The 27,880-nt window shown below is 43.7% G+C and overlaps 2 protein-coding genes across 2 annotated transcripts in view; one reads left to right on the top strand and one right to left on the bottom strand.

Annotated features, from left to right (window-relative positions):
* Positions 1–1,612: 1,612 nt before the first annotated feature.
* Positions 1,613–27,880, top strand: part of cmss1 (cms1 ribosomal small subunit homolog) — a 35,063-nt gene continuing 8,795 nt past the window's right edge. The window contains exon 1 of the mRNA XM_080019363.1: positions 1,613–1,707. Within this exon, the coding sequence (XP_079875489.1) occupies positions 1,659–1,707 (49 nt within the window). The 5' untranslated portion in view covers positions 1,613–1,658. The remainder of the gene's footprint in view (positions 1,708–27,880) is intronic.
* On the bottom strand, positions 2,908–27,880 carry LOC307244238 (filamin A-interacting protein 1-like). The gene is made up of 6 exons (XM_080019362.1): positions 27,684–27,880; positions 15,411–15,599; positions 15,050–15,220; positions 14,384–14,562; positions 5,240–8,027; positions 2,908–3,261 (listed from the first exon to the last, which is right to left on the bottom strand). The coding sequence occupies exons 2-6, from the start codon at positions 15,591–15,593 to the stop codon at positions 3,070–3,072; spliced, it is 3,513 nt and encodes a 1,170-aa protein (XP_079875488.1). The 5' UTR covers positions 15,594–15,599; positions 27,684–27,880; the 3' UTR covers positions 2,908–3,069.

Below are 27,880 nucleotides of genomic sequence, written 5' to 3'. Positions count from 1 at the left end.
AGCTGAATATGTGAAATAATTGTGACAATATAAAAGTCTTCTTGCTCTTCGACATCATCATCATTTATTATTATAATGTATATATATAATAAATATATAGCAATACGTGGGATCCAGGGTAGTCGGCCCTTCGTTAAAAGTTTAATGGACGCGTGCGCTTTGGCTCTCTGTTGTGTTTTGTGACTGCAGAAGTTCATTTGTTCCGGCCTGATTAAAGTGTAATTCTTTGATCGGGGGGTGTTCTGTAGGGGGGGGGGGGGGGTTTCCTACGCCGCAAAGAACGGCGGTTATCATTCTGAAGTAGGGCTGCATGATTATGGCTGAAATGATCATCCCGATTATTTCCGTCGATATTGAGATCTTGATTGTTTATAATGTGTGGAGTATCAACAGGTTTATTTAAAGGAACTTCATCTGTATTAAATGTCAGAGATTTTGCAGCATCGCCTGCAGGCGTTTTTCCGGTCATTCTTTCAGAGTCTTTTTTTTTTTTTTTACAGTCCTTACTCTGGACAAAACTGGCCTAAACTATAGGCTAGTTTTGCTACTACTAAACTATAAGCCTTAAATAGGCTTATGGCTTACGTGTTATGGTGGTAGGCTTTGGATATGGGGGTTTGACTATGGCCAGGGATTCTCCTTGGGCTCACTTTGGCGTCGGGGGTATGTGGTGTGGGGATGGTGTGGTTTCAGCAGCCACACCTGTCCTGGGTCTGGGTAATTGGGGCCCAGGATCACTGTGGCTGCATCCCCGCTGCTCTGGGGCTTGTTGTATCAAGCTCCCTCTCCACAATAAACTGTGTTTTCTCAACCCCATCGTCTGTGTCTCTGTGCCGGAGGGCCCTGAAACTGCCACAGACGCCATGGACACGGTCCAACTGGACATTCTCAATCACAATCTGTACATTGTTAGCAAATATGATGACATCATAAGCGTCTTACTGTAGATCTCATCTCGTTTATTTTAGAACGCGACGCGTCAGTTAAGAAAACCAGCTGAATATTTCGGGTCCAAGTCGTTCGGTTGTTCATTAATATCTGCACCGCATGTGGATCGATTTGGAGGAAACTTCTACCCCGAGGTGTTTGTGGCAGCGCGATTCAAACTAGTCGACGCGAAACACGTCAACCACGTCCGTGTGTTATGCCAAAGTTGATGTTACAGATAGTTTTAGACTTCAAAATTCGGAGAGCTTTCCGAACAATAACTATGGGACCTACGGGCTGGACCCCTTATGATAACAATGATAAAAGGGGGGGAAAAAGGCGAGTGCTTGGTTGTCACTGTCTACTTCCTTTGCTTATTATTATTATTATTATTATAGTGATAATGATGATGATGAATTTCTAATAATTATTATTATCATCATTATGTTGAAGAAGACAAAGTACCTATTATTCGCATATTATTTGTTATCGTATGTGATTTCATTATAGTTTACTCGTATTTGGGAGTTTTCGTTGTACATCACAAAATTCATCTTACAATCTATTTTTTCCCCCCACAAATTATTACAGAAATACCGGTTACAACGACATACTTCATAAACGTTTATCTCTGGGTTTCTGAACGCAGGGCTTGTGAACGTCCGCCCCCCACCACCCACCACCCTCTGAGCGGTAGTTTCGGATCGCACAGGCAGGACGAGCAGGGCAAGATGGGAGACGATCTGGGTGACGAGTGGTGGCAGCACGGGGGCAACTCAGGTATTTGGCCGAACGTCGTCACTTTTTAAACTCTTAAGCACCGAGGGGGTGTCGCTCTCAGAGCCGAGACTATTCATGACGGACTTGATTACGGACTCGGTCCACCGGCCGTCGCCGATGTTTACACGGCGTTAGCTAGCGATAGCATGGATTAAGTTCCAATTTTCCCCCAGTTAGCCCGGTAGCCTTTGCAAATCGAATATGCGACCAGCCTGTTCAAATCACACCGAGAGAGAGAGAATCTTTACAAACGTGGAGTTTCGACCCAACGTGTGACGTTCGTGGGGCTCAGTAAACGCGCTTCCACACACGTGAACGCGTGGAGCGGTGGCGGAAACCGGGCGCGACGGGAACTGTGGGAGTTGTAGTTTAGCTGGCCCGGCCCCACGGCGGCCTGCTCTCCGGCGCTCTGCGAGGTTCATGCCGGTGGGTGTCAGTGCCGCCAGGCTCGCTAGCAATTCGTCTTTGAAACGGCTCGGGAATATATATATAAAATAAAATAAAAAAAACAGTGGACCAGCGAGTGAATGAGTGAAGGTCGACTCCCAAGTCTTGCAGTAAAGTCCAAAGTAAAAAGGGTCAAGGCATTTGGTGCCTGTGACCGAATTACACTTTCGCATTCCACCGAATAAATTCCTCATTTTGACAGAAGTCGACTGCACTCTGCGTTTCCCCGGCCAAATAAATAATATTCGGCAGAACGAGGCCGGGAGATTCTTCGCGGGCCCCTCGGTGTGCGGCGTTCCGCTCGACGGAATGAAAACGATTCCCCTGAGAAGACCGTTTTGCAGCGCCCGGCTGCCTCTTCCGCCTCCTCGCTCGTCGTTCCCTCCACGTCCTCGCTCGCTCAGCCGTGCCTCGCAGCCAACTCAATCAGACCCACCGAGAGTCGGGGAAACGGAAACATTCTTTCGTTTTGTTGTTGTTGTTGTTGTTGTTGTTGTTTTTGTTGACTCCTCAAGAACTGAATCCGAAAGGAACCGACTCCTTTCGTCACTGCCCCCGCGCGGTCCAGTCCATCTGCTGTTCATACCAATAGAGGGCGGTGTTATACTGTTAAGACGTTACCTGAAGTTATTTGCACAGAAGAACATTGTCTTAGGAAATGTGAACCAGGTTGGAAGTGAAACACATTTGTTTACCATTTTTTTTTTGTTCGTTTTGTTTTTATCACCATTTATTCATTACTAATAATACACTTTGCAGATCCGACTCGCCAAATCCATCTCAGCGTCAGTTGGGCATTGCATGCTTCCGCTCGGACCAAAATCGGACTCCACTCAAAACGTTAATTCCGACGCCACCGCCGAGGTCTCCAAATCACATTATACCGTTAGTAAAAATCCACATCCAGTCCGACGTCTAGCACGGTGAGGTTGCAGCTTTGGTGGCGCTGGGCAGTCTCAGGCCAGTGTTTTTCCATGTGTGCGTGGGAGGAGGCTTTCCGTTTTTCTGTCCAGTGTTCGGAGATCTGTCGGTGCCTCTGTGGTTGTTGTATCCTCTGTGTTTGGGAATCCTTGTCGGGCCCGACTTCTGGAGCGGCTCCAGAGGGATCTGATCAAAGACAAAGTGACGTGTTACGACCTTTTTAAGCATTCCGGCTACTTAAGAAAAAAAAAAAAATGTACTCTTTTGCACTGCTGTAATGCATCGGGCGTAAGAAATGCATGCTATAAAATTATAATTATAGTAATTATAGTTTTTTTTTCTTTGCGTGCATCAGATGTTATTTCCGGAATAATTATCATTTTCAGAACATCCGCAAACCCTTTCTACAGTGGATGCAGTTCACTTGTAAGTCAGACGTAATGTCGAGAGTTTGAAGTAATTGGCACACAACGGATTAGTGAGGGCAGTGAGACCTTGTGCTGATGTGTCTGGTTGCTAAATGCTCTGTGGAATGTTACGCTAATGCACAATCCCACCAGGCATCTGTCACACTATATATTATCAAAAGCCTCATCGCCAAACGGTGATGTCAGCGCAGTAAAACCTGACTGTGAAAGCCAAGGTCCGTCATCGGAGGCCCCCGGTGGCCCCTTGCATAGTTCCTTAGTTTGATATAGCCCTCACATCAAAAATATAAATAGTATAATAAATGCCCGTGTTATTTTTGGCCATTACCGTTCTTCGTCGGTATAGCTGTCCTCAAGAACTTAGACCTGAGTATTTATGGCAGTGCGGCGGTTGTCTTACATTATTGACAGTATTGTCTTGTTATTTTGTCAATTCCACCTCGGAAGAAATATAAAACTTCCTTGTAAAAAAAACAAAAACATCAAGCTTTTGTCGAGATGAGAATTCTTTCACAATATCTATGTCCACACAACTTCTACGAAATGTTGCACTCAAGGGGGCACTAAGTGTATTGATGAGGGCGGAGCTTTCAAATGTATCAGTGGATAATAATCCAATACATCAAATAAATCTACACGCACACACACACAGTTGAAAGACTTTTGTTGTAGTCGTTAAGATGAATGGTTCGCGACATATGTCTCTCAATCGCACTTTTTTGGGGATTTACTTTGGCTATAATCATTTATCTTGAGCATGTGTCTTGAGTTTACTGCAAAATAATTTTGTTATGAAATAAATGTTTTGTTTTTTTATTAACTTTTCTGTGTCTGAGGTTCATCCTCTTCTTCCTTTTTTGTTTATTTCTGTAAAAAGGGATCAGGTAACAATATACCACGGAACCTCATGTTTTCAATTAAGTCAACGGGTGACTCATCAGTCAAACTTTTAGAAGCTGTTGTGGGATTCATAAAAGTCCCTAATAACTAGATGTGCCGTTTGAAATAGAACAGAATAGATGTGTACTGAATGGCTGTGTGAGTAGTGATTAAGTAACTCAATTAGAGACGAAGGTAGCCTTTTTTATGTCATGTTTTATCATTCTAGTAATGTACTAAATAACATGCCACTGTCTTACATTTAAAATATGACTCTTTTATTTATTTATTTATTTATTTATTTTTATTATTTTATTGTCTGATAATTGATAATGGTTTGCAACTATCGCTTGATATTCCGGATTTTCTTGATCCCTCAGACGAGAATTGCTTTGCAGTGTCACGATGCGTGATATTGGGATTGATGCACTTGTCAGAACACAATAGTTACCACTGTAACAAATGAATGAAAACAACAAATCGCTTTTAATGAGCAGACAATCTTTAGAAAACAGAAATTTAAGAAGAAACACCACACAAATTAGTCTCAAGAGTTTCACTTATAAAAAAAAAAAGCAAAACATGTCACAGTGCAAAATGGGTGATGTGTGAGCGCTTGCATTCATATCCATGCTGGTTTTTTTTTTGCCTGTCAAAATCAATAATTAAGTGATAAGATAAGCCATTTATTGCTTAGTTCTTTCTTTATCCAGATTCGATCTGCTGTGCATCACATCTTCTGTAGTGGGCTAGTAAGTTAATAGTGGACTGTCGATATAGTGGTATACTGGAATTGGAATGGATATTTTTAGTAAAGGGATGGGTATTTGAATCACTTAATCATAAAGGCCACTTACTGTAATATTTGTGGGATGTGTGACTGGGGAGGTAGCTGGGGTTATAGTGATGCTACTAGTAATCTTGCCACCATTTTTAGTGTGACATCCATTGGTCAGCACTGTAGTCCTTTGCTCTTGTCGAAGAGAATAGTACGGCCCACCAGGCTTAGGAATGGTGTGGGGTGTGCCATTCAGAGTTGGAATATAGGGGCTACCAAGGTGGATATGGATCTTGTTATCCTCGGTGGTGATGACACTGGGACTGGCTTTGGCACTGTTGGACCTCTGGAGATGCCAACTATTTTGCCGCTCTGGACTCATCCGGAAGACGGCCTGACCCATGACCTCAGTGGGCTCTGGAGAACAGGTGCTCACAGTTACAATTTGGACAGGGGAATTGCGATCGGGTGTCACAGAACGAGATGAATTTGGACTTACCACCCGAGACACGGGTGTTAGGGGGAGTGGGGAGAGGGCTTGATCTGGGCTGGAAGAGGAGCTCTTGGTCCTCACTGCGGAGACAGCTGCATTCTGAATAATGGTAATTCTCTGTTTTTGGAGGCCACTGCCAGTTGGGATTACCGCTGTGCTGGTGTAGGATGTTGCAGTGTCTGCAGTTGGGCTACTGATTTCTAATGTGGCTGTGTTGAGTCCATGGTCTGGTGTTACTTTGATGTGTAAAGGCCGCCCTGGTGTGTGTGCTAGAACTACATCTCCTTTCTTCACAAGATTACCATTCATCACCTCTTCACTCACTGTTTGGTTAATATCTATGTCATCGGTTGAGTGGCTGTTGTATTGTCTGATATTGTTATTTGCATGGTTCAAGCTGTTTAGGTTGTTATGGAGAGTCAAACTGCTTGTGTTTAGGACTTGGTCCTCATTTTGACTGGGGTGTTCTTCAATGTCTTCGTTTAGTTTCTCATTTTGAACAAAAGGAGTCAGGTTTCTATAGTCAGGAGGCAGGCTGTCTGCCAGCTCTGTCTGTACTTCCTTAGAGGACAGGTGGAGGTCTGAAAAGCGGCGTCCATTCACTCCAGGCCTCAGACTCTTACTAAACTGTCTATACCTCTCCAATTCACTCGTCAGCCTCTCCATCTGTCTAGCCAGTTCTCTATTCTTGGCCTCTTGGTGGACCAATTTCCTCTCCAAAGTGGAATGATCCATTTGAACCTTGGAGATTGACACCTCGGTCCCCATCAGCTTCTGGAGCTTCTCCTTTAGGGCCTCCACCTCCCTGTCCAAGAGCCTGGACCTGACCTGCTCCTGCTGCAGGCGACGCAGGAGAACATGCTCCTGGTTAAGCTCCTGCTTCTCTACTAGCTGGTACCTGGAGAGCTCCCTCTTTGCCTCATTTAGCTCCTGTGAAAGAGCATGTGACCTAATCTGCTCCTCCCTGAACCTCAACTCAAGAGACTGCAAGTCTTCCTCTGCTTTGACCAGCTCACCCTCTACCTCTTCTTTTTCACAAAGCCTCCTCTTTAGCCCCTCCACCTCTTGGCTCAGTGCTTTTACTTTGGTTTCTTCCTCCTGGTTGATGTGGTGAGAGTCGTTTGGGATGGTAATGTGCATCTCATTTTCCTTTTTCACCTCTTTTGCATTCCTACTTTCCAGGACGTGTAGCCTGCTCTTCATCATGTTTGCTTTTCTCTGTAGTTCCCTATTTTTCTCCTCCTCTGTTTCTAGTTTGATTTGTAGCTCATCCTTTTCCTTCGCTATGTCCTTAATCCTAGACTCCAAATCTGCCTTACATATCAGTGCCTGTTGTACCTGTTCTCGTAATCTTTCTGTCGTTGTTATCAAACTCTTTTGCTCATTTTGTTTGCCATCCTCCACGCTGAGTTTTCCCTCAGCCTGTCTGAGTCGTTCGGCCATTGTTTTTCTGTCCTCCATCAAAGCCATGGTCAGGGTTCGGAGTTTGGCCAGGTCCTGTTTCAGCGCCACCTCACTATTTTCCAGCTGCCGATCGGCTCCATCAAGCTCTCTAACCTTGACCTTCAGAATGTCCAGTTCGCTAGACAGCTGGTTACTAAAGCTCTTCTCTTTCTCCAAGCTTCCCCTAAGTGCATTAGACTCCTGCCTGCTCCTGCTCAAAGTCTCCTCTAGTTTGTCCAGCTGACTGATTCTCCCGTTGAGTTTGTCCACTTCAGCCTTCAGGCTGCGACATTGGCTGGTCTCCATTCCTAGCCTGCGGTCCAAATCTCTACATTGGTCCCCCATGCGACTCATCTCCACGTCCTTTCCTTCCATCTCCAATAGTCTCCTCCTCAGTACCTCCACATCTGACAAGAAGCTTGTGGTCCCTGCTCCTCTCTCAGTGCCCTCCTCGACCCACCTCGCCCTCTCCCTTAGTTCCTGGAGCTCCTCCTCTGCCCTCCTCAGGGCAGCCCTTGTCCCTTCCAGTTCATCCAGCTGTCGGCCAAGGGCTGCCAGTCGCTGTCTGAGTTTCTGGTTCTGAGTTTCCTCATCTGCCAGTTTGGCTGTCATGGCTTCCTGGGTTATGCGGAAGGTAGACGCCTGGTTTTGTAGCTCTGCTTCCAGCTGCAGGGCCCTGAGTTCCTCCTCCCTTGCCCTGCAGTTCGTGGTACTGAGCTCTTGCTTGGCGTGGTCAGTGATAATGGTCAGCTCTTGGACATGCCTGCCCTGCTCTTCCAGCTGCTTTGTCAGGCACTGCTGTTCATTAACAACCAGCAGCGCAAAAGTCTTGAGTCCGCTCAGCTCCTCCTTCAGAGCCGATACTTCTCTCTCACTGCCTTCCTCCTTTCTCTCCTGGTACTCTTTCTCCTTTACAATCAGCAGCTTTAGCCTGTAAAAGCGTGACATAATAAAACAAATGTTAATACAATACAGGCGTAGAGAATTCCGCAGTTGTGTTTATGTACTGGATGTAGATCAAGGCAACCTAATGTTGTCCACAGTTTACTTCTTTCAAATAAGATTATTTCCAACATAAAATTATCTTTCATAGCGTTGAAATGTGTTTTTTCGAACAGGGGACTTTCCCATAAACAGGAATACTATGAAATTGTCATCATTTCCTAGGAACTGTACTGATGGTTGCATACTCTTGATGAAAACTTAAAACCTTGTCCTTTCTGTTCTTTTTATGTGTATCGGTCAGTAATCATATGTACATGTGTTAGCTCGGCTATGTGTCTTGTAGGCACATTTGTCTTAATTTTTTTTTGTTTTTACCCCATTATCAGCATGCTGCTCGGTAGAATGTTTTGACCGGCACGACAGATGATCCATTAGTAGGGAGCGTTTGTTAATTAAGAAGTTCCTTTACTCTTGAGTACTCTGCCGACTGTACCCCATCACCCTCCCTCTGTATCCCTCTAGCTCTACCCCTGCTGCAGCATGGAAAGGCAGGAATTCCCCCTGTTCCATAAGTAATTACAGGCTAGCTGCATTTACCTCGTCCTGTCACTTTTAGAATTTCTACAGGCTAATTGTAGCATAAGCATACATTCATGTTACACTTTGTTATGTTTATTGGCCATTTTTTTTGTTTTGTTTTTATCATTATCCCTAAGTGTTCTTAGCTGAACTGCATAATTTGGCAACTGCCCCCTGTGACATGAGGTACATTTCAGGGTATCTGCTTTGAACACTTTAAAATGAATTCATTATCTTTCAAAGGGTGTGCAGCATATAGTACATATAATCTTTCTCTAGGACTAAAACTAAAAGTTAGATTAGGTTTTCTTAAACATTTTGAAGCAACTAAACCCATATATTAGGAGAAATCTATACAAAATCATATTTGGAACATTAAACTGTATAGATGTTGGCCACAGAAACAGTTAGTCTCTTCCGTACTGTCGCAATGTCTTAACAAAGTTATGGTATGACAAGGTTTCATGGGAGAAAAAATAAAGCGTCTATACATAGATTTACCAAGCAGCATTCTTCAAGGTAAATAAGGACTTAGTGAAATTACAATATCCTCCTTAACTTAGAGCCTCAAGTTTTTGCAGTTGTTGGAATTCCAATGTCGTGCCAAATCATTTATGTTAAGGCATCCATTTAAAAATCATTTGTCTTGGCTATATGGAGCTTGATTCTAAAACAGATGCCAAATAGTGTCTTAATGCAAGTTTTGGGGTTGTATTGTAGTAACTTAAAAGTTATAAATAGGTTAATATGTTTAGTAATATGTATGTATGTATGTATGTATGTATGTATGTATGTATGTATGTGTATATATATATATATGTGTGTGTGTGTGTGTGTGTGTGTGTGTGTGTGTGTGTGTGTGTGTGTGTGTATATAGTATGTCTGGTTTTTCTACAGCTTGGTTCAACAAGTTTTTAAGAGATATTAAATTGTAAATGGGGCTAAACGGTATCAGTGATGAATATCCAAAAATTGTTTATAGAAATTATTGCTTTAAATGCTCGTCATGCATGTACATGCGTGTAGTCTTGTGGTCCTACCTGAGCTGTTGGCCTCTGTCCTTAGATCCCCAGAGAGTGTATTCTGTTCTTTTTCTCTCCTTTCTCCCACCTCTCTTTCTCTACCGGTGTTCCCAGCTATGTGGACATTCCATCCAGTAAACCAAACATTATGAGAAGTGCTCTGCTCACTGAGCCCCACCGGCAGCCCACGGCGCCTCTTACATCATCAGCAAGCCCTTATATGGGACTGTACAGTCGTGTGTGTGTGTGTGTGTGTGTGTGTGTGTGTGTGTGTGTGTGTGTGTGTGTGTGTGTGTGTGTGTGTGTGTGTGTGTGTGTGTGTGTGTGTGTGTGTGTGTGTGTGTGTGTGTTACTGGATTTCGGCCCAATTCAGATGAGGTCATGGTGCAGCCATGCCAGAGAGGCTAATGGGAACGACAGAGGGTGGAGGGAGGATGGTCGGGGTGGGGGCTAAACCCTCAATTACAATTCAAACTAGCGAGGCTATTATTTTCATTTTTCAAGATTAGCCACAGTAAACAAGTTGGTCATAACACAAGGGTCCCTAACAACAGCGCCTAGTACACCACCTCCTCAAAACGGCATCTCTTGCGGGGCTGTCTATGACGCATCGGATCTTGTATATGTGCTGTGGATGTGCGTTTTGAAAGGAGACATGTTTTGTGTTGTAGCTGCTTTGCCTGGGGCCTGATAACCTGACGGTGAGGTGACATCATCTCATTGGCTCACAATTAGATCCATATGTCTATATATCCAGCCCTTCTCACTCTCTCTTTTCCTCTGCTTCTCCTTTGTTCAGGTTTGGCTTCCCGTCCTACCTCTTTGCCTTAAGCCGCGGCCCATGACTCCTATTTCTTTAGGCTATTACAAGATTTAGTTACTTACGTTCTTCAACGCTGTTTGTATTCATCTGATGGATTGTTCCAATCAAAAGTATGCGCTCAGTGGGGGCAAGCGGGAAGGAGGACGGATGATACACATCTATTTGCTCAATTTCTCTTGTCGATCATGACAAGAAGAAATAATGATAAACAAAATGGGTCTACATTATGATGCATCTAATTCAGTAATGGAATGCCGTGGGATAAATGTAAGCGCATGGTTCTGACTGTAACTCGCATCCCCAACAAAGAACTGTGAAGACTTCTGCAGATGATGGCTCTTCCATTAAATTTGAAATATACCTTGCTTGAGCCTATTTGTTTTCTCTTTTCTATGCAAGGACCTACAGTCCTAATTAAGGGTGAAATATTTCCCTTGGGACATTTGTCACCAGGCAGGAATTTGCAAAACTGCCCAACTTCACTGGAAACTTTTCTATTTATAGACTTAACTGTTGGCGAACATGCTAGTCAATACCAAAACCAATGGAAAGTGCGTCACTCACGTACCACACATCACCCCGAACACTGGTAAATCAATTCGGCTGTAAGCCCTAATACATTATTTAGGATTATTGTGCCTTTGGTTTCCAGGCTAGTATGGCTACCTACCAGACCAATGAGACTAATTGTTCTGCAGTTGATGCAGGTAGTAGTACATTTTAAAAAGTTTCAATAGTAAAAGCCCCTTTTCCTTTAGTTGTGGAATATGAGAGAGCAACCTTCAAGCCAAGCTATTGCTGTACACAGACCAACTCCCATAACCAGGGTTCATGAGGTCCCATTTCGCTCAAAGGCAGGGCTCGCTGCTTCAGAGCTTGTCCTCAATTACATGCATAATTGGAGCCCTCAAAGGCATTTCCAGGAAAACCCTCAAACATGGCTGATATGTAATATGCCTGTTATGTGAGAGCAGCATTCTCTCATCTCATAGCTCTTACAGTTGTACAGAAGTATAATTTGTAGAGATTGAGTGAATTGGTTATTTATTCTTCAGCCGCTGCCTACACAGAGTCCCCCAGTTGTACTCTCCTTCTGAATACGGCTGTTAAGAAGGCACAGAGTGAGGATGCAAACTCGGCCGAACTATTCTGTCTCCTTCCTTTTCTCTTATCAGAAGGTTAAATTCAATTTGAAGGAATGCTCCTAACCCGAACTCCCCTTACCCGGTGAAGCTAATGAATAGGCCCGACAGTTTACAATCCAACAGCAGTTCCGCTCCACCGATTGATGCACTGCCAGACTCCTTTGGTAATTTATGCACATCTCCCCCTGACACATTACTGGAGTGGGTGGACGGCGGATGTGTTTGAGTGTGCAGCGAAGGACAGAACAGCTGTGGGTTTCCACAGTGGCACTGCCAAGTTTACTTTGTCTTGCTCTTTTGGACAGAGCCTAGCGAACATTTCCTGCGCTGTATTTTGAATAAGGCTAGGATATCTTTCATGTCATTCCTCATTCTGGTCCTTAAGTGCCATTCGATTCCATGTACTTTGTTGATCCAATATTCAGACTTTCCTTTCAGTGTATTTAGCTGTTATTGATGAGCAAGTCACAACATTTTGAGGGATGTGAACATGAAATCGTTTCAAGTGGTTTGTGGGTGTAGGATAGAGTTTGGAGGTGTTGGTGACTCAGAACTCAACTGGACGGATGAGAGAGCATGGGTACTTTGTGTGTGGCGAACATGTGTGTGTGGTTAACCCTGAGAACATGTCAGCCCTATTGATAGACCGTAGAAAACACACACAGGCCTCCACCATGATCTGATAGCTGAGGTTGGAAGAGCCAGATTGCTGCATTGTGATGCGGCAATGTAATCATCCTCTGACACGCAACAGGGATCATACTATGGCACGTGGTGATTATCTTCCTACACGCCATGACTGGAATTTGCTGTATACTCTAAGGAAAAAAACATCATCTGGTCTGCACCCGGCACTTGCACTGTCGTGCAACTTCTTTATTTCTTTGAAATGAAAGAGAGATGGAAGGGATGGTATTAGGCCCCAGGCCTGAGTGGCTCACTTAGACTAGAAGATCAGCTTTGAAAGAGGATGGGGGGGATAGAGGAAGAGAAGGCATTGAAGAAGATCCTGAGCAGGAGCAGAAATTCTCTCTGCTAAATATTTAGGCTATTGCAGTTGCTAGATGTGAGCAGGAGGAGATGAATGGAGGATAGAGAGGCAGATGAAAGGGGACGTGACAGGCATAGTGCCACGCGCCTTGTTTTGTTTAGCCTGTGGATAAATGCCAATGTTTCAGCACGATATCTCTGACCCAGCTCAAACTTCCAGTCCCTTCCAGCTAATAGCCACAGGAGTCTGTTTGGAAAGGAAGCATAATCAATTCATCGTATGGGCCTGATATCCAATATACTCTGTGTATATAAAGCCTATTGTCCCTGTCTGGGACAAGGTGTGTGTGTGTGTGTGTGTGTGTGTGTGTGTGTGTGTGTGTGTGTGTGTGTGTGTGTGTGTGTGTGTGTGTGTGTGTGTCTGGGAAAAGGTGTGTGTGTCTGTGTACCTGCACGGTGAAGATAAAGACACAGTTAATACTTCCAGATAGAAGTGAGCCACATGGATTAGGCATAGCACTGCGATATGAAAGACGACATGCGTTGATGCGCAGAGCAATGTTATGTGACGTATCACCGTCAGTGGCTTTCAGCTTGCAGCTGTGTCCATCGTACCATTTGGCCAATGCTTTGAATTTCTGTCAAAACTAGTGCAATATGTTGGAGACACATGTTCCTAATGGGCTACATAAAGGAGGGCAGGCATCCGGATCAAAACCCTCTGTGTTCTTGCAGCCAGGAATGTATGAGCAACACAGGGTTCACTCCACACTTCAGACACACTGTCTACTTATGTATTCATCATTATTAGGAGAAGATGGACCACAAGTCTTTGTGAGTGCATGTTCAGGGCTTCCACGATGTACGAAAATAGTCAAATGCTAGTCAACTACATCACTCCACTGGCATGACTATTTTTTTCTGTCGGGTCGAGAGTTTGGACCTTGGCACGCAGAAGCAGACTAGTTGTCTCCCCTCGAGGCAGCAAGCCCAGCGCAAGACCAGTCCATACTCTACTAGATTACAGAGCAGACTCCGTTGGTACTTGAGCCAAGACAACCAAAGACCTCAACACACAAGTACCGTTATGGGCCTCAAATAGCTTGCAGGACTAGCGACCACCTTCATGCTGGACTGATCTATGAGCATAAGCCACATCTGAATGGTTGGGATCGGAATCATAGTAGCAATCACTATCCCATTCCAATTTACTTGTGCGAGATACAGACTTAAATCTATATTATGTGGTGTTTGGGCACAATGTTCAGAGAGTGTGCCAATTCAGAATGTGCTTATAATTGTATGTGTGTGTGTGTATATATGTGCTTGTTTATGTGTTTACACGGAGAGGGACCAGAGCTTGGCTGCCCACACAGCCTAACCAGGTCTGGGGATGTAATGGCCCGTGTCTGAGTGGAGCAGCGCTAAGTATAGGCTTGGGGTCAAGTTGAAATGCGGTACCCACATCACCTCTGTTCTCTGACTCAAACATGAAGAGCATTACAGGCCGTGCACACCGAAAGAATCGACGCCTGCATCAGAGTTGATCGCACAGCCACAGATCTGATTTGTTTTCCAATGCTTAAATGCTTTTCTTAAGCCCGGCCATCTTCTTTTGCTGAGAGAAATTCTGCATGACACCGATGAACATTTCTGAAATCACAGTTGTAACGTGCGGCTTTGTGTAGGTGGTAAGATGCAAATAGTCGTGCTTTTGTTATCGAAATGTAACTTTGGCTTTGCTGTGGAATGTGTGCTGACCCCGGGGGTTGATTCCACCAACCTCTCTCGATCTTGCTCCAATAGAGCAGTCAGGTCGTCACTTTTCTGGATGAAGGTCCTGTGTTCTTTCTCCTGCTCCTCCAGCCTGTAGAGGGCCCTGCTGTGAGAGCTCTCTACCTCCAGCAGCTGCTTTAACATCCGCCTTGACGTCTGCCTGTGGGCCTCCTCCAGGCGGTCTAGCTGAGGGCCAGGGGTAAGGAGAAGTAGTGGAAAAGAGATGTTTTCTGCTGCCAGTGTTCTTGGAAGGAGTACTAGAGTCGTGTAATTAAGTCTGTGGATTAAAACGTGTAATCGTTTTAATCTACAGACCACACCTAATCGTTGAAAGATTCCCATCACAAGATATACTAGAAGCTGCAGACTGTTCTATCCTATGATTCCATGCTACAAAAAATGCTAAGATAAAATGGATGAGACATGGTTTTGATTATGTCATAAACAGCCCTTTTTTTTGGTTTGGGTTCATTGATAACATATTAAAGACTTTTCCACAATTGGTTATGATAAAATAAACAAAATAAAACAAATACACGCCACAACATAAATTCCAATACACCTGCTGTTCAAAAGAAAGATGGGACACACATGATTGTTTTTAACTTGTTGGCCTCGGGTGTTTATTTCAGACGGACTTTGTTTTGGGTAAAATCCTGTTAAACATTCCTACCTTGGCCATTGGTTTTTCATAGACGTCCTCCAGTTGGTCATGCATGGCCTGGAGTGAGTCTCTCTGCAGGGCACTGAGGACCTTCTCTGGCCTTTTAAAACCATAGCGAGCTTCCAGTAGAGCAGGATCTGTCATCTCTGGCTTCAACACTGTTATCACTTCATCTCGGGCCTAGTTAGACATCGTAACATGACAAGTATCTTGAGACCAATGCTCTGCGGTTTGAATGCAACTGGCCTTGCGTGCTGTTCATGCCAGGATCGGGTACCTCGAACCAATGCTAATTTGTCACCGTTTCACGATTTGCCCAAATCGAAAGAGGCTAAAGCAGATCTACAGAGGAGTTTTTCATGTTGCTCACCTGTAGCTCTCCCTCCAACATGCTCAGAAGGAAAATAAAGTCTTCCCGAGTGAGGTCTTTGCCTATTTTTCGGTGCTCGGGCTTTCCTGTCCTGCCCCCCAGGCTGCTGTCCCCCTGGCTGTTGCACTTCACAGGCTGGACAGTGTTGTGTCTTTTTGGACCGCCTTGATTGCAGGATGACATTTTTACCTGCAATAGAATCGGAAAGCATATCAATCCACCTTGGACGTTCGAGGGCAAGTTGTGAGGGGTTGGTTCAGGAAAAAGATTGGGTCCAGTATCACTGGAGAAAAAAAACCAAAAAAAACAAAAACACTTACATTTATTAGTTTATATGTATCAGCAACTGGCGGGTGCGCATGACATTTAAGTGTGACATTTTTAAGCTATCCTAAACACAGAGTGTGTGCTGTCATAACAGTTATTGTTGCTGAAACAACAACTTAACAGTTTTTGGTTTTGCACTTATGTCATTTCATCAGTCTCTCTTAACTAATTTACAGTGATCTGTTCCAACTTGGCATAGGAGGGTGCCAGCAAGTAGCCGCTCCATTACTTACCATATGAGGACTGGATCTTGTCTGTGTATTTTTTGGTGTTTAGTGTGCCTGCGTGCAGAACTTTTCTTGGGCATTTTATGTTTTGATCACAGCTGACCTTAGCTAAATATTGCTTACTGCCATTCTCTGACTCGGTTTCCTAATACCATATATAGATGGGGGAAAGTGAGAAAGTTTCACAGCCTAACATGATCTCATGCATTTGTCTTCCAAACTCTCTTTCTAGTTAAAACACTCACGGGTTATAAGCATGAACCAGCTCCTTTTTAAGTGTTCATCTGGGCTCTTTTGACGTGAAACTGTGGTAAACCCACCATTATGTGTTTTTGATCAGTGGAAAACGCAAAGCTAACCCTAAAGAAAGTAGGGCAAACTACTTATTATTTCCAGAAACCTGTGTTTTTCAGTCCAATTGTCTCAACACTGTGATTAATGTTGTAATATATTTTTTTCATGCTTTTAAGAAAACCCACATACTGAACATGGAAGCACTGACATTCTTTTTTCTCTCCGGCCGTGCACAGACAGATGCAAGCACGCACACACTCATGCACGCACACAGTCATGCATGCGCACACACACACACACACATACACACACAGAGGCAGGCGACAGCTGCTCGTTGTCATGAAGGTCCAAGAGCAACCTTGGGTCTTTCTAAACAAGATAAATACTGGGACAAATATTAGTAAAGAAAACACAGGGGAAATGGAAACACAGCCCTGTATTCTGTCAGGGCTGTAATGCACCCGGTAACATCCTTCAAACGTCATGTCTTTGTCTGAGCACATAACACATTTTTTCCTGTTTATTGGCCTTCACTTTATAGGGACAGTAAGTGGTTGGAGAGAGTAAAATGCCAACCACCACCACCTTGGTATCAATCACTTAGAAGGAGGGAGTTGTTGCTGCTTCCTTCCTGTTAGGCAGCTTTTTTTGGTGAATGATGAAGCTTTGAACACGATGGAAGAGGCTGGTTGTTTTTTTTCACTTGATTGTATCCCTCTGCAGGCATTCTGGAGCAAATTCACCCTCAAACTTCCTCCGTTCCCGTTGCCCGCTTTTCTACTTCATCCATTTTTCGTTGCCCTCCTCCATTTCTCCTGGTCATCCATGGATTAACTTGGTCACCACAGAAGATTTTCTGGAGCAACAGCTTTTATCAATTGGTTTTACTCTGTGCTACAACAGGAGAGGATACAATCAGATAGGATCAGGACTGGCAGCAGAAGGGCTGCAAGCTGGTGATCTTTGGCACACATTTCTGTTGGTGGCCTGGGATTTGTATTCCTTGGATCCATGTTTTGTATATTTTCTCCTCATCCGTTGGCAGTGCTGTTAAGGCTAGCACTCTCGCCAAGGCACATGCTTCTGTTTGCTGACCTTGTCCTGCTGATGACTGCCCGCTGATGAGGGCTGATCACCTCACACTTTCTCTCTCCACCTTCTATACATTGCGCACAAGATGTCTAGACAGGCACGTCCATAATTATATCCAAGCACATTCACATGCACACTCCGTACCAGGCACGTGAAAGAAAACTGCTTCAGCATTGGTTCGGAGCCAGAATCGGCCTCGGTAATGGTTGCCAGGGTTACCCCTCCAGGGTCTGTCTGCTGGCAGGCGCGTTGGCAGCTGCACATGTGGCCGGCCGCCTCCGTTTATTTATCTGAACAACACTCAGGGGTGCCCGGCTGCATGCCCCCCCCCCCCCCCATAAACCATTAACACTTAGAAATAATAATATTTTCCCTCTTCTTCCCAATTCAAACTTCGGCATAGACACGGCAAGTCCACAGAGTGTAAACACACACACACACAAACAGGTGGCTTCTTATAATAAAGTGAGCATGGCCGTAATGAACACTCACCTATTCCCTGTTCAATTCTGCTTTGGAAGTGGCTATAAACCACGTTGAGCTTTATCACTTGTGTATGAAACCATTAATAAGGAGCAGAGTGGGCCTGTCTTTGGCTTTATTCAGTCTCTCTGGCCAGCTATTCGCCTCACAGGCAGCTCAAATCCACTTTATCTTCACCTGTCATGGGAAAGTGGCCCGATCTGTTGGAGCCCAAAGCTGGCGCTTGTGCCAGGGTACAAGTTAGCATTGCACGCTGCTTCTTACTGTAAATCAAAGTCCTTATGCGCTGGCAGCCATGCCCTTCATGTGTGTTGAGTGTGGGTGTTCTGAGATATGGAATACCTTAGTTTAGTGATGTTATTTTGCATACAACATATAATTTCGTTATCACTATATTTTACATATCTGGACAGTTGAATATTAAAGTGCCGTTGACCATTTCTGTCTACATACTGTATATACTCTTGCGGAATGTGTCCTATTGCTAAACTAACAGGGTTGTTTGAAATATCATAGCAGAAGCATGCAGTTGGGAATAGTCTCCTGCCCTTCCAAAGATCTGTAGGAAAGTGTGGACCTTGCAATTTTTATTTCCAGTACACTGTTTCCTTTTATTATCTATTCTTTTTTTTTTTACATTTTTAAAGATGTTTTTGACATTACCAAATGTAAGCTTGAATTGAAATCACACATTTTGGGAGCAAAACTCCATGCATCCTACCATTAAAAGATACTGTATGATTTCAGTTCATAATAACAGGGGATTTTCTTGAATTTCAGCGGGACAGGAATTCAAAACAAGCTCATTTCTTTCCCGGCGTGGCCTCTTCTCAGAGGTCCCCTGTCTGAAGGGGCCTGACAGAAAGCATTAGATATTTCAGCTTGGTTTCCTCTTGCCCACCACTGATAGAGTGAAAGCGCTAGATGCTGCTGCACTGCCGCCCCTTTGAAATCACTCCAAGTGGTTAAGACCTTCCAAGACTGCAGCATGTTAAGTTTGGAATTGAAGAACGATGGCACACGCCATTCCTGGTGATATGAATTCCTTTTTAACAGTTCCAGGAATTCACAATCTGGACCTCTGGCCCAACCTGTAACTGAACCCCTTCCAACTTTCTAGCCGTTTGTATGAACACTTCATTGCCTCCAGTTGATAGTAATGTTCCATGGAGCCGTCTCTCAGCTTTATGCTCATTGGTCTTTGAAGTGTAGATAATGGTTGGTTTGTTTATTAAGATTGAATACCTTGGTGGAACCAAGCCAGGCAATTTCTATCTGCATGAGCTCATACGACTCTTATCCAGGAACCAATTCTTTTATTTGAATGCAAGCCTATATGATATGATCCGATATAATATATGGGTGTTATTTATGGCGATAATAGCTCTGAGTCAATCAAATCAGTGAGTCAATATATACAGTATATATACAGTATATTCCTTGATTCCTAAAAGTGTTTTCTTTTTAGCTAGACTAAACCTCCTAAATGTTTAGTCTTTCATGCAACTTGGTAACGCTGGGCTGTTAGTCAGGAAGCCTCCGCATAAGACATGGTTATAGAAAAACGTAAGCGACAGTTTTGGGGCCAGTGATGTAATGAAATACGGTATAACGATACATATCTGAGCACTGATGTCAATTGTGTTTTCCTCCTCTGGAGGTTTGCTGGGTTAAGTAAGCTGCTTCCTTGACAGAAGGTCACGCCTTGGGTAGGCAAGATATGTGAAATTCTACCACTGGTGTGTGTGTGTGTGTGTGTGTGTGTGTGTGTGTGTGTGTGTGTGTGTGTGTGTGTGTGTGTGTGTGTGTGTGTGTGTGTGTGTGTGTGTGTGTGTGTGTGTGTGTGTGTGTGTGTGTGTGCACATTTCACACTAACACATGTTGGGCCTCCTATCCTCACTCTGATATCACTTCCTAAATTCCTCTTCCATTGCATCAGCGTCCCGTAGTGGTGATGGATAGCAAGCAAAACTCTAGAGTACAGTGTTACAAATACCATCCCCATGATACCTGTCACCGGGAGATACAAAGCAAAAGAGTGAAAAGACAAGTCAATTAGGATAAAGTGTGGAGGTCGATGAGCAGCTGGGAGAGACAGAAAGAGCTGCCAGAGTGTTTAGTTTAGAAGAAGAAACAATAAATGGTTGTGAAGACTCCAGCCTGGCTTCACTTTTATGATGCTTTTTTTTTTTTGCTTTACACTAGATACTCGTGCACACAGAAATGTGTGCATGCACATTTCTTCTCAAAATGACTTTATCAAAGTGTATTTGTACTGAAAATGCCTTCCAAATCTACTCACATCTGTGACCATGCATATGCAGAGAACCTAGTGGAAGAAAAGGAAACTGTCACAGACACACTCTCCTGCCATAAAAATAAATCTGTTATAATAGCTCAACATAGCAATTCCCATTGATTTACAATTTAGACTGTGAGCCTGTTCCAGAAAACATAAGTGAATTGCTTGATTTTATTTTGATGTGAGGGACAATTCTGGTGCTACTGATTGAGGCAGACACTCCAATTATATTCTAAAAGGTGACAGACATTGCGCACTAGGTCTTGCTATGAAAAGTCAAATCCTGCTTTGCTTTAATATCTGGCACAAGCTGCATTTTCAAGGAGTGCACAGTTTTAGTTGTTTTTCTTTGGGTGGGGGTTATTTTTTTTGCAGGTCACAATGATTGGTTCATCAGTTGGTTTTGTTTCTTTAAGCCCATTTAATGTCTCTGTGGGCAGCTTTCAAGGACTCTTGAACAGAAGACAAATGGCACCATTCCCATCTCTGGGCGCACACACAATTTAAGCACAAACGTTCCAGAGCAAAACAGGGGATAGGTCCAATACTCCTGGTATTTCACGACCTGCCCTCAAAGACATTGTGATGTGAAGCCTTCATGCAATTATTCCCTTAACGCCACAGCATAAACATTTCCCACATAAAACCTCCCAATTAGGGATGCAACGGTATGAAATTTCATAGTACGGTACGGTATCCACGAAAATACCACGACATAACGTAGTTCACGTTATTAATTTTCCCACTTTGTTTTCTGTATATTCAATTAATAAATAGCTTGTATTTAAAAAGAAAAACACATGATAAAGCCTCTGATGTGACGCAGCAAAGGAAGCCGCTTGTCAGTGCTCTCAAAAAGCCAAAATAGGCCATATATATATATATATATATATACCGTGGTACCTTGAGTTTCGAGCGCACTAACATACAAGTTTTCCGAGTTACGTGCCGTCGTTCCGTCAATTTTTTTGTATTGATTTGCGAGCAAAAATTTGAGTTACGAGGAGCGAGCCTCAGGTACACCGCTGCTGGTGGGCGTGGCGAGGGAATGCGGCCAGCATCCCGCGTCTGTCCTTCACTTCACGTGGTTACCTGAGCGTGGAAGCATCTCTTTTGTGTTTCGTGCTCGCGATTTGTGCTTTTTGTGCAGTTCTTTTGCCAATTTTTTTTTTCAAACCATGGGTCCGACAAAAGTAAGTGCTGAGAAGAAGAAGCGAATGATGTCCATTGACTTAAAGCGCAAAATAATAGAAAAACATGAGCGAGGTGTGCGTGTGATGGAATTGGCGAGGCAGTACGAGCATAGTGCTTATATGATATGTACCATACTGAAGCAGAAGGAGACGATAGAGGGTATTACGCCAGCCAAGGGCGTTAAAATAGTGTCTAAGCTGCGGACCGCTGTCCATGAAAAGATGGAGAATCTTCGGTTGGTGTGGTTGACGGAGAAGCAGCTCGCAGGAGATAGCGTGACGGAGGTTATCATCTGCGAGAAGGCAAAAATGATCTACACATTCTCTTTTATTATGTTTTATTATGTTTTTATACAATATTTGTTATTTATAAATACATTTTTCTTATTTAAAAACACGTAACAAAAAATTGGTGTGTTTTTTGGGGGCTGGAACGGATTAATGGCATTTAAATTAATTTCAATGGGGAAAATTTATTTGCTATACGAGCAGATTGAATTACGAGCTCTGTCACAGAACAAATTAAACTCATAAGTCAAAGTACCACTGTATATATATATATATATATATATATATATAAATCTGTCTTATTTGAAAAATTGAAGATACAAACTTTAATTCACCCTCACCTTATGTTGCCGCTGCGTGGTAGCAGATGGGCAAATGTTGTAATCCATCCGTAAAGTAGTTCTGCCACTCATTCGCGACAAAGCAATACTGGTTTACGCCAGTTTTTCACGACACCGTGCTTTACGAATACTCATCGAATGGATTATTACAACATTTGGCCGTCTGTTACCGTGCAGCGGCATCATAAGGTGAGAGTGGATGAAAGTTTAATCTTCAATTTTGCAAATAAGTCAGGTGTTTGTGTGTGTGTGCGTGTGTGCGTGTGTGTGCGTTGTTATTTTGCCTCTCTTGGGAATTTGAGAGTCCCGACAAGCGTCGTCCCGTGCTGCGTCACATCAGAGACTTTACCACGTGTTTTTCGTTTTTAAAGGGGACCTATTATGGAAAACAAACTTTTTTTCAGTGCTTGTGCACATACATTTGGGTCTCTGATGGGCGTACTAACACACAAACTATGGAATAAGACAACCCAGTCAGCTTTTTTTGTGAGGGTTCTAATTCAGAAGACAAGTCCTGAAACAAACTTTCCCAATTTGTGTCACAGTACTACGCAGCATTGAGACACATTAGAATTAGAACCGCCCTTCATCTGAGTAACTCAACAAACAAACAAATAGTATTTAAAAAATAATTCTGTTGTGTGTTTCTTTTAAAAAATGAGTAGTATGCGGTAGAAAGACTTAGGCTGTGGCAAGCGATCTGCTGTGCGTTTCTCCAAAAACAAACAATTTGAAGATGGTGTGTTTTAATGTAGATGTGTTTATTTATTTTCCGACCTTTAAATGACACAAATACTCCCTTCCGGCGGTACGTACGGTGTCCCGGTGCGGTGTCCGTGTCTGACTCTCCCCCACGAGCTCGGAGCACGGCATCCAAAGTCAGAACAAACTTTTAAATTAGTCCTCTTAGATCTAATATGACTGAAGATTCAGCAACTGGATTGCTTATTTCTCGCCTCAAATCTGTTTTGAAACAGATTTTGGTGGACTTATCGGTTTGGTGACATTAGTGAAAGTTTACAGAGTAAATAAATCTGAGCCTGGAGTAAAGCTCGAACCCAACTGGCTCACAGCACCCGGAACTCCTGCTCAAACCCCATTGGCTCACAGAACTGGGTGCCTAGGGAGGGTGGCTCCACCCACTGAAACAGCCCGCGTTAGACAGGGTGGATTAGACGCATGTTAGAATGGCTCGGATGCATAAGAATAAATTTAAAAACATGTTTTGGGGACTTTGGAGACCTTATATTCACTTGGTGAAAAGGAACACAATAGATCCTCTTTAATATAAACTATTTATTAATTGAATATACAGAAAATGAAGGGGGGGGGGATTAATACCGTGAAATACCGTATACCAAGGTATTTTGGTAGATACCGTTCCGTACGGATGCCGTTACATCCTAGTGCATAGGAGGATTCCCGCACATAGGTAGAATTTATTCTACGAACACTTCGATAAATTGGACCCAGAACATTACAACAGAAACTAAAACCACTTGAAGGTCCATTTACGATACATTTTCATGTTTTGTCCACTTCAACACAATCAACTCTATCTACATCCGTTTGAACTTGAAAAAGGCAGCACATCTGATATTCTACGAACATTGTAAATTCCAATCACTCTTGGGGGCGATTCTAGAACAGCATCATTTATAGTAGTAGAGTTTTGTTTTTCCATAAACAACCAGAAACATCCCCCTGCAGGTTTGATCCATGGCCTGGACTGATACAAGTCTCCCTACAGGCACGTGAACCTGCAGGGAGACACGTGGCGGCAGTGATGTCATAGGTCAAACTGGAGGTCGCGCAGCATTATTCAATTTTTATAGAGAAAAGAACCAGCTGCGGAAGGACAGTTGGCACGCAACATAAACAGCCGTAGACAAATGCAAGGACTTTCCCAACTATTTGACGAAGACGTATCGGTAGTTTTGTAACACACTTGAGTAAGACGGGAATGTTTTGTTACTGTCCCAGTGGACGTTAACGTTGGACATACTTGGGAAAACATGTCAAGAGAAATTCATGGTTCCGCACATTGTGCAAAGCCTTTTGCCTTATAAAACCAGTTTCTTACAGAAGGAGGTAGCTACTCTTGACGTTCTCTCCCTTAAAGTTCTCTCTGTTTGTATCTAAGTAGTCAACAGCAGCCTCTCTACTTCTCTGTGGGCCAGACTGAAGGTTTATTTAGTTGCACTGAATTGCCTGGTGATCCTGCTACTCCCCCTGCTGGTGATATCCTGTCTTTTTATTTTTTTTTTGTATATATTTTTTTATTATTCCTGTGCTGTTAACACATACAATGGTAATCCTGAAATCTATGAAATCGTGATTAAGGTAAAGACAACCAATTCACTAAACGTTCCTGCAGCACCACAGCGCACAAAACAACACAACGGATAGAAAGGACCGGGGCACATTTGGAACTCTCGGATCCTCAGACCTTTTATTTATTTATTTATTCATTTGTTTGTTTGTTTGTTTATTTATTTCAGAATTTTATCGTCAAGCTTCCAGCTTTGTCTCCAAGCATCATCAAGATAAAACCACTAGAAAGAAAATTGACTGAATCATGTCGTGTCAGTTAGTTGCTGCCTGCGCTAAGATTGCTGGACAACAGCGTGGCCATGACCTGTGAGCCCCGATTGGTCAGGAAAAGGACCTGAAATCATTAGAGATGTATCGCCCTCCCCTATTAAGCGCGTACGAGCCGTAACCATCAGGCAGACGGTATAGGGTGCCATCCCTCCAAAAAACCCGGCTCGCAGATCATTCGTGCCTACCAGTACTGCATTGCTGAACGAACTGAAACAAAAATAACTGAAACTCTGTTTGCCAGGATGCTGCACCTCATAATATGTAGAGCACATTGGTGATATGTTGTGTGTATACTGTCTGTATGTATGTATGTGTCTGTACGCCTGTGATTATGTTGTGCTGTTCTGCTGTTGTTTGTTGTCGGTATTGTAGTCTGTTTGTTTGTCTGACAATTTCTGTACGGCACATGATGGATTTCCCGAAAAGACTAATCTATCCATCTATCCTGCCCGAGATTCTTCCCAGAGCCTGGCAATCTATTCTTCCTGTCTTCCAATGACTTCTTCCAATATAGCCTGCTTGTTAACTTTGTGCGTGTAGCTTAAATCTCCTATTGATTTAACAATAACACATGCTCAATAGTGGCTTTAGAGCGTGGAAACGAAAGGCCTCCAAGACCAATAAGTACCATCCCGATATCAGGCCACTGGAACTTGTCCCAAGATGAGTTATTGATCGTCAAAACATTCGCTGAATGGATTTCTTTGAAAGTATTATATTGCCTTCACAGAAACTCATAAATCGTGACATGAACATCGACAAAAGCACCCCATGGTATGCGCTTCACACTGAACAAAGGGCTCTTGGTTTTTCCCGACTGCAGCTGTGGAAAGTGTCATGGGACGTGCAGGGCCTGGGTTTTAGGAGCGTGCGGGAACGCTTTGTCCCGCTCTCCCCTACAGGTGTGAACAGCGTCTTTAAAGTCCCTGTGAAGTGAATTCAGTGATTTGTTCTAACATTATACATGTTAGAAAGTACATGAAAACGTGTGAAAAGACTGATTTTTTTTGGACGGGCTAAATCATGACTTGATGACCTAGAGCGGTCATACTTGGCCTGGCCACTCCCCTAACACTATACAAAGACCAGGTTGGATAGTGAAACAAGCTAAGCCAACAGCCCGGAGTCGGGGATAAATCGCTGTTTCGGGGGAAAAAAAACACCTGGAGTGAAAGGCGTCTTCAGGGAAGCCGTGAGCTTATGCTCAACTGAACTCATCAGACATTTTTCTGTGGTGTGACAAACTCAGAACACATCATATTTATTTTCTCTTTACAGGGGCTTTAAGAGCTTTCCTGAGGCCACTTGGCTATGTCTGTTCACGTGGGATAATCGCTACGAGACACCAGAGCAGGGGGGGGGGGTTGGGGGGAAGCATTTCGAATAGCCATAATGGCAGCTGTGCATGTGTCTCCCAAAAACTCCTCATGAGCCAAATCCGTCAAACTTCAGAACACTATCTGTCTGGAACGATTCAGACGCTTCCCGAAACCAGTCCATTGATTCCCATTAAAACCAGTCAGTGCCATCGGCGACGCATTAAAACCAGTCAGTGCCATCTGCAATCCATTAAAGCCAGTCACCTTTATTGATAATCCATTGAAGGTGGCCACATTGCTCCGTTTTTCTTCCAGTGCGCCCCTTCTCTGTCGCTATTTGCCTCCATTGATCGGCAGTTATCTGAGCTGTAAACTCATTGACCTATATTCATCTTGTAGCCGGGCGTCTCCTCTTGCAGTCTGCCATCTGTAGAGGGGCCTGGTGTGGGCGATTTTTCAGGGTCAAAGTTTAAGGAACATAAGGAACGTATTCAGCTTCTAGTGGATACAGTTCTCCGCAAAGCGAAACCCTGCCCCACTGCTCAGTGGCCAACAGCTCTACTATGCATACATTTATCAACCGACCTTCATCATTGAATTACTTTATCTTGTTTAATTATATTACTTCTAGGATAGGATCGTTAGGATCGTTCTTGCTGTGATAAGCCCACTTCCAAAAAGAGAATGACCGTATCAGATGTTAATCGTATTGTAGAGGAAAGTGACCTATATAGTCGAATGCTACGCTATCTACGGGTTGTTCCTTCAAATAATTGTGCTATTTTATGGCACCCTAATAACGCTGTGCCCCGACCCCATCTGCAGGGATAGAGCATACCAGACCTAATTTTAATACCTTTGCACTTGAACCCTATTTACCTCGGCTGCTGTAGTTGGCTCATCCTGTAGGCAAGGCAAACTAGTAATACCCCCTCCAAACTTGGGTGTTCTGTGTAAAACTTCCGTTGTAGCTTGACCATAATAAGATGTGTGCTGCTGCACTAGCTTGGCCGAGCATCTATTTTATTAATAGGGTGTTTTATTCATGGAGTCTCCAAAGCCTTTCTGGGAAATCTGATCTCTGGCCTGTTATGTCCCGGAGGGGGAGATCCACCATCCCTCTGACACTTATTGTACCCTCTGACCCTACATTGCCGATACGTACTTAGAAATGCGGTTACATTCTGCCCAGCGCACGGATACGCTTTCGGCTATCACGGCAGCCCATCCTCCACATAATCCTTGCAGAAATGGCTTGCTGAATCAGCAGCTCATCACACGGAAACACACGGGGGGGATATACAGCAGGTCTCACTGCTTGACAGCTTGTCAGGATGGTCTTTGTGGCGGTAAAGAGATTATTGGGGTCTAAACCCACTGTCAATCCGGCTGCCCCTTCAGCACCCTGACTGACACATGGCGGACGAAGAGATATGTTCATCTCAGACCACATTGGCCAGTATAGTGCAGGAACTGTCCTGCGTTAGTCAATGTTTAATTGCCAGGCTGATTTTATCTCGTGTTCCGCCGCTTATTTATTGTGCCAAATGGAGACGGAAATCACCTCAAAATGCAAGCGCTGGACTAAGCTGTTTTCGGGGAAAGAAAACTATGCATTCTGAGCGACCCTATGGAAATAATATTTTCTGTTTAACACAAGGATTTATACAGTATGTTTTTTGTTATCCCTTTGGTTTTTACTTTTAAATACAATGCTTGACATTTTTAAAGGATAAGTAGTCCATCATCATGGCTCCCTGGGGAAGTTCCCACAGGCACATTTTAATATGGAAAGTAACTCACCTATTTGAGAGGTGCACGAGGCGGTAAAACTGGGCCTGTTGCTTCAGCCTCTATCCGTTTTCCTTTTTTTCTTCGTGTTTTGCGTCCTCCTTGCTGTAGTTTATCCTTTGTCACCTCGATAGCCTCTAATAATCAGTCGTCTTTCCCTTGGAGCGTCCCCCGCATCCTCATTCTCTGGCACCTGCATGCGCTTGTGC

This window comes from Zeus faber, assembly GCF_960531495.2.
Source record: "Zeus faber genome assembly, chromosome: 18".
Classification (NCBI taxonomy): Eukaryota; Metazoa; Chordata; class Actinopteri; order Zeiformes; family Zeidae; genus Zeus; species Zeus faber.
This window is presented reverse-complemented; position numbering and strand designations above follow the sequence as displayed.

Excerpts from the sequence above, each read along its gene's own strand:
- LOC307244238 (XM_080019362.1), bottom strand. The coding sequence starts at position 15,593 with ATGTCATCCTGCAATCAAGGCGGTCCAAAAAGACACAACACTGTCCAG. Across the intron at positions 15,221-15,410 it reads TGTTGGAGGGAGAGCTACAG|GCCCGAGATGAAGTGATAAC; the intron begins GTGAGCAACATG and ends ATGTCTAACTAG. Across the intron at positions 8,028-14,383 it reads TTGGAGCAAGATCGAGAGAG|GCTAAAGCTGCTGATTGTAA; the intron begins GTTGGTGGAATC and ends ACGCTTTTACAG.